The sequence below is a fragment of the Mastomys coucha genome, unplaced genomic scaffold, assembly GCF_008632895.1.
Source record: "Mastomys coucha isolate ucsf_1 unplaced genomic scaffold, UCSF_Mcou_1 pScaffold21, whole genome shotgun sequence".
Lineage (NCBI taxonomy): Eukaryota > Metazoa > Chordata > Mammalia > Rodentia > Muridae > Mastomys > Mastomys coucha.
The window spans coordinates 169616117-169629422 of NW_022196904.1; the positions used below are offsets into that span (position 1 = coordinate 169616117).

At 42.6% G+C, this 13306-nt stretch overlaps 1 protein-coding gene across 3 annotated transcripts in view; it reads left to right on the forward strand.

The window, feature by feature from the left end:
- The window catches only part of Plce1 (phospholipase C epsilon 1), a 304329-nt gene that overhangs the window by 28330 nt on the left and 262693 nt on the right, over positions 1-13306 (forward strand). For all 3 annotated transcript variants that reach the window (XM_031390225.1, XM_031390227.1, XM_031390226.1), the window contains exon 2: positions 11227-12761. In XM_031390225.1, the coding sequence (XP_031246085.1) occupies positions 11565-12761 (1197 nt within the window). In that variant the 5' untranslated portion in view covers positions 11227-11564. The remainder of the gene's footprint in view (positions 1-11226; positions 12762-13306) is intronic.

Genomic DNA, 13306 nt, shown 5'->3' on the forward strand with positions numbered 1-13306 from the left:
AGTTCGAGGCCAGCCTGGTCTAGAGAGTGAGTTCCAGGATAGCCAGGGCTACACAGAGAAACCCTGTCCCAAAAAACAAACAAACAAACAAACAAACAAACAAACAGAATAAAATCCCTAGCATTGTACAATAACAGTTGCTGCATGAAATGATGACATAGTGGCACTGAAAGCAATCCACTTTCCCCATATTTCCTGTAGTTAGGAGCCTCGTCATCTCAGTCACAACACAGGTAACTTGGAGGGGAGCCAACACACCCAAGCACTATGATTGGGTAGATCATAGCTCCCCCTGTCCCCCACTACTGTTGGAGCCTTGGGAAGGACCCGAGAACTGGTGGCACAGGCTGGAGAAGCTAGCTGGCTTCAGACTGTGGACTCTGCCAACAGCTCTCTGTATATTTACCTTGGGATTACACCATCTTGAAAAATAGCAGAAGTGCCAAAGTATTAGCCTGAAGATGAACAAACAAGGAACCCCAAGCAAAATGATAAAATGTCATGGCCTGTTCTTCTTTCCCAGTTAGGTAAGAAGTCTGAATAGTGTTGTCTCTCATCTATGAGGCACAGCTAAAATGAACTTTGAGTTTTAACGAGGTGTTCTATTTGCATTTTTAACTCTACTCAAAACAAGCCATGTGAATGACATCAACTGTTTGAGTCAGCTGTTGGCCTGGGCATCCACCCAGCATTTGAGGTCATCAGTGGTATCTGTGAACTGTAGGGGCAAATTTTTTTAGCTTGTTGACCAGAGGGCTCCTCAATACCTTCACTGGTGTTAGTGTTAAGTAGACTATGGATTTGAAGAACTACATGACTAGAAATGACCATGTAATACATGAAATATGTGGGTTAAAACGCCTCGTATCTGCCCGGACTTTGTAGGAGAACTCCCATGAGACTGGAGAGTTATTTAATTTGGAAAATGTCTAGTTCAGTATGATGATGAAGTAAAGCCTGGGCATCACACATGGGGGACCCACAGAAGAGGGTGTAGTAGGGACAACCATGAAGAAACGTTTGCAGAAGCCAGTTCACGCCTTCTTTTGATGAAACCAGGATCACCTTACTGAGACTCTGTAACGTGAGAGTGTCCTAGAGAAGGGCAGTTCTGTGGAGTTTATCTCCTCCAGGCTGCGTTCTTATCACATGTATTTTTAATTCTTTGGAAGACACTCAGAGTAATTGAAGAATGGCTTGTAAGAAGGCTGGCTTGAGGAAACATTCAGCAAGTGGGTGTGTTGATGTTACCTGTCAATAAATTAATAGCTGTTCACAATAGGAGCCTGTAGTTACGCCAGGGAAGAGGTGGCAGTTGGCTGCTGGGGACATTCGTGATTTAGATGCACAGGACATGTAATGCAAGACCCTTATGGCAGCAGGGTCCTTCCTGCTTTTACTTCCTTTCATGTCTGGGTTACCTAGGAATGAAAACTGTCCAGCGCCTGAGGAGTTCTGCTGGCCCTGCTAAGATCATGACCTGAAAGGGCATCATGATAAACACAGGCTAAAGCCAGCCCAGAACCTTCTATCTTAACTGTAAGAAATGACTGGCACTTCTCTCTACTCAACTATTTTTGCCCCTGCCTTCCTCATTAGGGTAGCCTTTGTCTAAGTACATGGCACTTTCTGAGAGATCCTCCTCCCTGTTGGCTTCAGCCATGCTGATTTCCAGCAGTCCTAGCTGTGTATTTTTAAAATCACAAGCTATACACACAAACAGTCACAGATCATATATGCATTATTAAATTGAATAGATCTATACTTAGGCTGTCAAGACTATAATATTTGTTATTTTATGGCTCTCATTTTTGATTATAACTATGTAGTAATTTAAGATTGTCCTGTACATAGGGATTATGCCCCTTCTTGTCAGTTGGTGTGGGACCTTATAATGTGCTAGTCACTGAGCAAACTCATAGATCTTTCAGAATAATTTGGTTGCCCTACCGTATAGGTTAAGGACAATGATTATGTCCTAGCAAATGAATGATCTACACACAGCAGTAAGTGAGCAACTATTTATTGAGCCTTTTAATTATAGTGCTAGGGAATAATTTAAGTGAAATAAACATGACTCCATGTCAGGATGCATGTGATAACTCCAGAAAGTGGTCCTCATGATGAGAAGAAAGGATACTCATTTTTTCTGAGGGTTACAGGAGAAGCAATTTTTCCCTCATTTTCAGATGAGCGTATCAAAGCTGAGTGAGTTTGACTTGTCCAAGATTTGTCTGTTAAACAAGTGGTAGAGGCAGGCTCTGAATCCTGTTGTGCAAGTCTTTAAAAAATTCAGCAATCTCAGCCAATTAGGGACTGAGCACAGGGTCCCCAATGGAAGAGCCAGAGAAATGATCCAAGGAGCTGAAGGGTTTGCAGCCCCTTAGGAGGAATAACAATATGAACTAACTAGTACCCCCAGAGCTCCCAGAGACTAAACCACCAACCAAAGAGTACACATGGAGGGACCCATGGCTCCAGCTGCATACGTAACAGGGGATGACCTTGTCAGTCATCAATGGGAGGAGGGGCCCTTGGTCCCGTGAAGGTTTTATGCCCCAGTGTAGGGGAATGCCAGGAACAGGAAGCAGGAGTGGGTGGGTTGGTGAGCAGGGGGGAGGGAGTATGGGAAAGTGGGGTTTTGGAGGGGAAATCAGGAAAGGGGATAACATTTGAAATGTAAATAAAGAAAATATCTAATAAAAAATTCAGCAGTATATCTTATAGTTGAACAGGTTGTTTATTGTTTCTGGTGGTTTGAATAAGGATGGCTTCCATAGGCTCATATATTTGAATGCATGGTTCCTAGTTGATGGAACTATTTTGGGAAGGACTAGGAGGTGTGGCCTAGTTAGAAGAGGCATGTCATTGGGAGTGGGCTTTGAGGTTTCAAACGTTCACACCAGGCCCAGTCTTTCTTTCTGTCTCCAACTTGCGGATCAGGATGTAAGTTCTTAGTTCCTGCTCCAGCACCATGCCTGCCTGCTTGCCGCAATGCTCCCTGCTATGATGGTCATGGACTCAACCTCTGAAACTATAAGCAAGCCCTTAGTTAATGATTTCTTTTATAGATTGTATAGGTCATGGTGTTTATGCACAGCAGTGAAATAGTAACTGAGACATCATCCAAAGTCTGACAGCTGCCTGGCAGTGGTGGCACACGCCTTTTATCCCAACACTTAGGAGGCAGAGGCAGGCAGATTTCTGAGTTCAAGGCTAGCCTGGTCTACAGAGTGAGTTCCAGGACAGCCAGGGCTACACAGAGAAATCCCGTCTCGAAAAACAAAAACAAAAACAAAACAAAAAACCAAACCAAACCAAACCAAAAAACAAAAAAACAAACAAAAAAAAACCCCCAACAAAGTCTGACAGCTGAGGGAGCAAGCAGAATGGAAATGCAGTTTGTGACCCTCAAAAATTGCAGAGAATTGAGAATTATGTGCCTGTGTGGCTTCTTCATTAATTAACATGGAGAAAGTTTTAAGCTGAATGTAGTGACTCATAACTGTATTGTAAGCATCTTGGGAGCCTTGAGGGAAGAGGACAACTGCAGATGGAGGACAGCTGCAGATGGAGGACCACTGCAGATGGAGGACCGCTGCACATGGAGGACCGCTGCAGAGGGAGGACGGCTGCAGATGGAGGACCACTGCACATGGAGGACCACTGCACATGGAGGACCGCTGCAGATGGAGGACGGCTGCACATGGAGAAAGGCTACAGATGGAGGACCGCTGCAGATGGAGGATGGCTGCACATGGAGAAAGGCTACAGATGGAGGACCACTGCAGATGGAGGACGGCTGCAGATGGAGGACCACTGCACATGGAGGACTGCTGCACATGGAGGACCGCTGCAGAGGGAGGACGGCTGCACATGGAGAAAGGCTGCAGATGGAGGACCGCTGCAGATGGAGGACAGCTGCACATGGAGAAAGGCTGCAGATGGAGGACCACTGCAGATGGAGGACGGCTGCAGATGGAGGACCACTGCACATGGAGGACTGCTGCACATGGAGGACCGCTGCAGAGGGAGGACCGCTGCAGAGGGAGGATGGCTGCACATGGAGAAAGGCTGCAGATGGAGGACCGCTGCAGATAGAGGACTGCCTGGTGTACATAGTGAGACCATATGTCAAACAAAACACAAAACAGTCAAGTATTTTCAATACTTCTAAGATAATGCCACTTGGAATCCTTCTACTTCGAGCTTCCACTCCCTCAGCCCCTCAGGTGGATTCTGTCTCCACAGCTCAACTTTACATGTTTGTAACAGTATTGGTCTGTAGAACTTGATACCATCTTGAAAATGTTCTGTGTACCCAAGCTGTCTAGTACAATGGTCACTAACTCATATGACTTGTGGATACCTGAAAGGTGGTGGGCACAACCAAGGAGGCCAGAGAAGGTCCTGACTTCTCTTGTGCTGGAGTCACAGGCAGTTGTGAGCTGCCTGGTATGGATGCTGGGAACTGGTCAGGTCCTCTGGAAGATCTTCAAGCACTCTTGATTACCGAGCCATCTCTTCAGCCCCAAGTTATAGTAGTTCTTAAAATTATTTATGTAGCTGTTTGTGGCTGCTGGGGTACAATGGCAGAGAGTTTCCTTTTTGGATGTGGTCCTTTGTAGGTTACTTGTGTTCTAGTAGATGGCCCTATATACATGCACATACCAACATCACCAACCGGACTCTGTGGGTTACAAAAAAGGACATGAAGTTAGAAGGAAGATGTGGGGGCTGGTTCTCAGAGGACTTGGAGGGGAGGAAGTGGGGAGTGACTTTGATCAGAACACGTTGTGTATGTATAAATAAAGAGTGATAAAAGCATTCAAACTACAAGATCTTCTCCAGGTAAATATATTTTGAAACCTCGATTCCTTTCTGTGGCTCTCCTTTTTAGTTTTCTGAAAGGTAGGAGTTTTAGGTCCTGGCAAAGCCCATTTCATCCTTCCCTTTTCTTTATGGCTAGTGCTTTTTCTGTCCTAAGAAAATGATCTGTGTCTTAACATCATGAAGACATTTTTTAAAAAACTTCCTCCTAGAAGTTTTACCTTGTGGACGTTCTCCTTGGGTCTGTAATCTGTTGTGAGTTAGCCTTGTGTATGCTGGGGTATAATGGGCCATATTCTGATGGACAGAGATGAGTCTCATGAGCAGAGTAGCATCAAAATCCCATCCTCTACTATTGACTTCAATCTGGATGCTCACAGTTCTTATTTCTGGGAGATGACTGTATTACCAGAACGGCTTCCTCTCTTATGACTTTGACAACCGAGACTTAACCTGATATGGACAGCATTTTTGTGAACCTCCTTTTTATTGTTGCCAAGTTTTATGAAGGTTTAAGTTGAAAACTGCTTCTGTGGCGTTCTAATCTATATGCCAGCCAACTCCTCATGTCAAACATACACAGAATCTAAAGTTGAAGTGTCTAGGGTCTTTGGAGTCTTAAGCCTGACGTTTCAGACTCTGAAAGATTACTAATCAAGAAAGTTAAAGCTATGAGGGGTTAAACCTTTGTGGTCTTGGACAAGGACCCAGATCAGTGCACCGGAGCCTTGGGAGAATGTTTCAAAGTTTTATTTCCTGTGAGTTATGGAGTTTCCATCGTAATAGTTCAGAGAAAGGAGGTCAGGAGGGAGTGGAGCTGCAGACACTTAGAAGAAGCGGCAGAGGGGACCAACTTGCACCATGCAGTGTTTGTGTGTGGGCATGTGCACATTGTACCCACATGCCTTGTGTGCACATGTCAGGAAGATAGGGAGGGCAGACTCATGATAGCACAAATTCCTTCTTTAATCTCTTTGCATAGTGGGTCTGGGGGAAGAGAATGTATACGTAAACAGCCATCCCCTGGTTGGCTGGCTGTCTTCCACATATACTCAAGCAACTCAGTAAGACCCTTTAGGTTTAAAGACGCAAGTGAGACTGTTAAATTCCACATCCAGCATTCATGGTTGCCTTAGCGCTTCTTTCTCGTAATGGTGAAATCCATGAGCAACTTTCACTGTTATTGGCAGGATAAAATGTTCTTCGGAGAACTTCAGGCAAGCTCTCAGCTCTGCACTGGACATTCCCCCTTCCTTATCTTGTTGTTGTTAGGTATGCTGTCCTGCTATTCAAAGTCTCCTTGGCTATAAATAATTGCCATCTTTCTGTAAAGTCTCAGCTCAAATCCTCCATCTGTCAAATTGTTGCTGTCCTTTCAGTTAAGAACCATCTGAACTATGCACACTGGAACAGGTGCAAAAACTGTTTCCTGATAACTAAGCCCTATTTATTTATTTATTTATTTATTTATTTGTTGGTGTATATTCGCTGGACATGGTGTTAGCTTTCATAACACCACTTTCATTCAATCCTGTAACATACTTCATTAAATTCTCATGTTCATCTCATCACCTAAGATTGCTGTCTCAGATCCAGCCATCATGTCTTTCTTCAGAATAGCACAGAAGGATAAGGGGTGGGGGAAGGGGAGAAGGGTACCTCCTGGACCTTCAAGGACATTTATCAGAAGCTGCAAACCACTTTTGCTTACATTTTACTAGCTGCAACATAGTCACATGGCCACATTTAGATATAAGGGGTAGCCATAGCGCTTCCCTGAAATTCAGACATTATGCACAGATTTCCAGAGAGGGAGAAGACCACGGGTAGGAGTCTCCGTCACCCCAGTGACACTGAGTTGTTGTAAATATTAAATGCAATAATACATATTGCAGTTTGAGCATGTTTTACACACAATTCATGTTCTGTTAAGTATTAGCTATTTTTTTTTATAATTAAATTTGATGGACAGCCATCCATTCACTCAATCTCTTCAGCTTATTTTGGGCTCCCTCAATGCTGACTGTGCTGCTGTATTGAAATCCCTCTGCAACATCTAAAGAAGACCACTACTCAAGATGGTTTCCCTTTTGTTAAACAGCTCTGCAAGACAGGGAAATCTTTACTAGGTTGGCTGAAGACTTCCTTCTTAGTAATCCTATGCTGTGGCTCTGGAGACAATATGAAATGAGTCTTTATTCATCTTGAGACTTCAGATAGGCGCAGACAGCAGTCAGGACTCCCACTTCATTTTCTGGCTCTAAACAGGCATCTCATCATCTCATTATTTATCTGGCATGGGGTGGGTGAACTTCTTTTATAAAGGGCCAGATGGTAAATATTTCTGGCTTTGTGTAACACGTGGCTTGGGTCACATCTCCCCAACTCCACATTATAACATAAAACCAGATATAGGTATGACATAAATGAGCAGATATAACTGCATTGCTGCAATAAAACTTTATTTATAAAGTCTGGTGGCAGGCCAGCTTTGGGCCTCAGGCTGTAGTTTTTCAACCCCTTGTTTTAGCCCATGAAAAATCATTAACACCATTATTCTTGGCTGATGTGCCCCTAGTCTGATGTTAAAAACTTCCTATGTGTCACTCCCCAATTCCCATTACCTTTTATCTGTTTTTCTTATCTTACTGCTTTGTCTAGGACTCCCAACACAGCTTGGATCTCCACAGCTCTGTCTTTTGGTTATTCATTCTCCTAATCATATATCTACCCCCAGTAACTCTCTAGCTTAGACATACTACCTCGACATGCTCCTCCAATATTATATACCCTTAGGCCATACATTCTTTGAACTCTCCTGGGGTGGTCTTTTTCTAGTCTCCCTCATAAACATGTCCATGTAGGAAAAGCAATCAATCTCATCTTACATCCGTTTGCTTTTCAAAGCTGTGAGAGTATGGGCCCCCACATTTTGGTGCTTCCAATGTTGCTTAGACAATATTGTAAAGCTCACTGTAATTTTAATCCTCGTGTATTTGATCACTTCTTTTAAAGATTTATTTATTCATTTTAAGTATGTGAGTACACACTGTAGCTGTACAGATAGTTGTGAGCCTTCATCTGATTGTTGGGAATTGACTTTAGGACCTCTGCTCGCTTCGGTCAACCCCGCATTCTGGCCCAAAGATTTATTTATTATTATACATAAGTACATTGTAGCTGTCTTCAGATGCACCAGAAGAGGGCGTCAGATCTTATTATGGGTGATTGTGGGATTTGAACTCAGGAATGTTGGAAGAGCAGTCGGTGCTCTTACCCACTGAGCCATCTTACCAGCCCCTGACCACTTCTTTTAAAGTCAATCCAGGACTGCCCAAGAGGGTCTAACTAGAAATCAATAATTGTTGGTTGGCTATCCACTTTTGACATATGTAATATATATAATATTATAAATGTGGAAAGGATAATTTAAGCATGATTGGTGATCACAAAACTGATATTTCAAGAAGTTGATTCCATTTATAAAGCAGAAACAAAATCTAGGCAGACCTGGCAATTTGTCTACTGAGAGTAAATTCAATACCATGTCACTGTCACAGAAGAGCCATTGAGCTTTGACTGTCCTTTCTTGTAAATAGTATAGAATAACAGACATACCTCCTGATTTGGTATCTTTCAAAGCATTTCATTCACAACCTTATTTTTTGAAGGTAATTTTATTTCTCTTTTGCAAGAGGGAAGCTCATGTTCCTACTATACAGTATCATCCAGAGATCCCACACCCTGTGCTTGGCTGCTTTTGTGCGTTTCCCTTCACAATGCTCTTCTCTGAAGGTGCACTCCACCTATCATTTTGCCGACTCCTGTTTGTCTTTGATAATGCAGCCCAGTTATCATCTCCGGGAGACCCACTGTGAAAACTAATCTTGCCTCATGCCCACCATCTGTTTTAGGCATTCTTCTTCAATGTTGGCACAGCCTTGTTTGTAACATACCTTGACTGGTCATTTATTAGCTCATAAAGAAATCGAGGGCAAGATGCTTGCCTCATTTAATTTTGCACTCAGTAAACATTTGTTGAAAAAAGGAATATCCTGAGATGAAGCCAAGGCCAGGGAGTCAGTTTCCCATGATGTTTCTCATTCCTGACTACAGCTGGAAGCAAAACAAAGATCATTGCTTCAGTGGACTGTCTGCAACCTCCAGCCTTCTGAAACAAATTCAAATAATAGATAGGCTACCCCCAGCAGCCATGTGTCTATAAACAACAGAACCCGAAACCAGGAGGCCTCAGACAGGATGTTAGAGAAGACAGCACAGTTCACGATTAGAAAAGGCTTCTGGGGTCAGCCTTCTTATATTTGAATCCTCTACCGTTCTTTGATTTAGCTCTTCTAGGCCTTGATTTCCAGTTTCCCAAGTATAGAGAGCGGAATTTCCTTGCATTATCTGTTGCTATCCAGCAATATACAACAACATTTATGGTGGAAAAACAATGAACATATAATATTCCATATAACTCTGAGTAGGAATTTGGAAGAGACCCTATATGATTCAGGGTCAATCTTTTCACTTCCCTTTCTCCACTCCTTCTCTCTCTTTTTGATTTTTCAAGACAGGGTTTATTCATGTAGCCCTGGCTGTCGTAGAACTCACTGTGTAGACCAGGCTAGCCTCAAACCCACAGAGATCTGCCTGCCTCTGCCTCCTAAGTCCTTTGATTAAAGGCGTGTGCCACCACTGCTAGTGGTTGAGGGTCTCTTATGAGGTTGCAGATGCTGGCTGCAGCTGTAATCACTGGAAACCTTGACTGAGGTCAGAGGAGCCTTTCTCAAGATGATGCGCTCACATATCATTGGCAGTGGGGGTGGGGGAGTGGGGGTTGGGGGGGTAGGGGGGTAGGGCTGGGAGGGGCAGTGGAGGCTCAGCAGCAGCTGAGCCAGAACCCCATGACCTACTCCCAGAATTCTTCATGTTTCCTCCCTCATCACATGGGAATTTGCTTGACTCTGTTAGGGTTGCATGAAGGTGCTGGCTGTCTACTCCACAGTATAATATGCAGCACAAGGAAGAGGTTCAGTGTGGTCAAAGAAAAAAGGACAAAACCATTAAACTAGCTAAGCCATTTAAAATACTACAGCTTCATAAATCAAAGTCTTTTATATCTACTTACATTTGACCTAACAATTTCTTACTTAAAAGAAACCAATGGATATTTTCTTTAAGTGTGTAGTTTGTGCACTTTGGAATATTTAAATCCACTGTTAATTTCTTTCTTTCTCTCTTTCCTTCCTTTCTTTCTTTCTTCCTTCCTTTTTTTCTTTTTTGTCTCATATCTTCTTTGTTTACCTTTTGGTTTTGTAAGTGTTTAAGATTAACTGGAATATTAATGATTTTAATCGTAATGCTTTTCTAAGTGATCAGAGTGTACACCTTTAGTCTGCCTTTAAATAACCAAATAATGATTCATGTAGAAATAACCATGTAGAATTACTGTTCCAGGACCTTCCTCTTGACCTCTGTTCTGCCCACACAGTTCATTTCAATATTTATTAGAAATCCCACAACACACAGTCACTATTTTTTTGCTTTAAATGGTGAATTATCCTGCTATGTGATTTAAAAAAATGAAAAAAAAAACATGCACGTATTCAATACATTTAGGCTTTCTGTTCTTTATAGATAGACATATCTAGAATTTCTTCTGCACAGAGGTCTTCCTTTACTACTTTCTGTAGTTCAACCCTGCTAGAATTATTTTGGTTCTACATGTCTGAAAAAGACTTTACTTCATCTTCATTTGTGGAAGACATTTCTTTGCTATTGAATTCTGCTTAATAGTTTTTCTTTCTGACTCTATTCTTTCCTTGCTTGAATTGTTTCTGATGAGAATATATTGTCTTACCTTTGCAACTCTTGTGTTATGTCCTTAGTGTCTTGGCCTTTCTGAAGTTCTAGGTTTTCCTCTTTTATACACACACACACAAACACACACACACACACACACACACACACACATACACACACACACACACACACACACACACTATTGGGTTCTATTTGGGCCTGGAAACTCTCTAAGTAGTGAGCTCAGGTATTTACCTGTGCTCATTTTATTTTTATTTTGCTTCAGATATCAACATTTCATTTTCACTGTTCATTGTGTGGAAACCATTCATTTTTCCTTTTTTTCCTGCTTAGACTTTATTTAATCCACCAGGATAAATCTGATTTTTGTACTCTGTTTTTGCTGGAAGCAGAATTTCTGTATTGTCAAGCCAAAATGAAAAAATGCTTAAAATATTCAAACTAATTTTTGATTATAAATCTCTGTCCTCAGAATGGACCTGTATTTTTCATTAACTTAAAATTATCAACTCGATTTTGAAAACCTATCTAATGCCACAATATTTGACATTATCTCTTTTCTTACAGGGAACTGAAAACACTCAAACTGGATTTTAAAATCATTGCACATTAACAGTAAACCACAAGTCGCAGAATGTGATCCCGAACAAAAGCCTTCCAAAAAACTTAGCTTCGGGCAACGGAGAAAAGAAAATGGACCCGTTGTTTTGAAATACTGGTGTAAAACAAACTGTTCTTGTAGGAAATTACAACTGGAAAATTTTGTTTGGCTCTTAATATACCTGAATGAGAGGAACTGTCAGCTTGCTTCTCACAAAGACTGGAATTATTTGAGATTATCTGTTGCCTGGACATGATCACCAGGGAAGGGAACGCAGAAGAGTAGCTGAAGGACGCTGATCAAGATGACGTCCGAAGAAATGACCGCTTCCGTCCTCATCCCTGTGACCCAAAGGAAAGTGGCTTCTGTCCAGTCAGTGGCAGAAGAGACGAGTGAAAAAGTCTCAGATGCTGGGATTCCTAAGTCACGCGCTGGCAGGCAGGGTGTACTCATCCCTCGAACCATCTCACAGTGGAACAAACACAAGGAAGAGTCTTCTAGAAGTAATTTGTCCAAGGTCTACTCAATAGCGAGGGGAGGACCAGTCAGTGATGAGAATCACAATGAAAAGTGCTGGGAGGGAAATGTACCGGATTCCACGGAAAACCACTCCGTTAACTGCAACAGCTTAGTGCAAAGCCACCAGCATGAGCTTCCCCGGAGCCAGCTTTGTGAAGCCTGTGATTCTGTCACAGGAGGAGACCTGTGCTTGCAGCCTGGGATTCCTTCTCCACTGGAAAGGAAGGTGCTCCCTGGAATTCAACTGGAGATGGGGGACTCTCCCATGGACGTGAGCCCTTTGGGAAATCAGCCTGGGATGGTGGAGTCCAGCGGACCTCGCGCTGACGGCAACACGGCGGTGTTTCATTTCCGTTATGAAGCTGACAGGACAATGTCGGATGCTTTTCATGCCCTGTCAGAAAAATTAATTTTGGATGACTGTGCAAATTGTGTTACTCTTCGTGGGGGGCAGCAAAATAAAAATTACATGGCGTATGCTTGTAAACTGATGGAACTGACAAGAACCTGTGGTAGTAAGAATGGGCAGCTGAAGTGTGAGCATTGTGCCTCGCTGCGTGATGAATACCTGTGCTTTGAAAGCTCCTGCCCGAAGGCGGACGACGTCTGCTCAGGTGGTGGCTTTGGCGAGGACGGCTTCGCTCACGGCCCTGATGCCAAGACTTTTCTGAGCTCTCTGGAGGATTTCTCTGATAATTGTGAAGACGTAGACGATTTTTTGAAAAGCAAAAAGGAGCGGTCCACTTTGTTAGTCCGGAGGTTTTGTAAAAATGACAGGGAAGTTAAGAAGTCTGTGTATACCGGGACAAGAGCAATCATGAGAACTCTGCCTTCTGGCCATATTGGGCCGGCTGCTTGGAATTATGTTGATCAGAAGAAAGCTGGTCTCATATGGCCTTGTGGGAATGTAATGGGACCTCTGACAACAATGGACACAAGACAAAGTGGGAGCCAAAGGCTGTCTGAAGCCCAGTGGTGTCTGGTAAGAGTTTTCGTTTCTTCCTGTCATCTGTTTTTGTTTCACTTTTCCTCCTTTCCTTCGCCCTCCTTTAGGAGTTTTGAAGATAGGGTCTTATGATACAGGCCTGGAATTTGTTATGTACATAGCTTGTCCTTGAACTTGTGATCCTTTTGAATCTTGAAATCTCACCTGTAATCACAGGTGTACCTGTTTCCATTAACTTCATTAAACTTGATTTTTCATTCTCTATTTATATGTACAAGATAAAAGCAAGATCTGTCAAAATATGATTCTTACAGGAGTCATTTGTAATTACTGGGATTTCGATATTCCAATTCATAGGTCTCAAGTCTGAGTTGACTCAGCAGCATTATAAGCCATAAATACACACAGGCCTATGTAGGGAGTAGAGAAATTAGAGATTTTCTGATAACAGAAAAATGGCTTTGCCCAAGTCTTTTTTGTGTTTCGTGATTCACTGTGATTTTGCTTTACTGGCCTGAAGGAGCTTAAATCTTGAGGTTTCCACTTTACAGCTAGAGGTCTTTCCTCTCTTCTCACTTAGA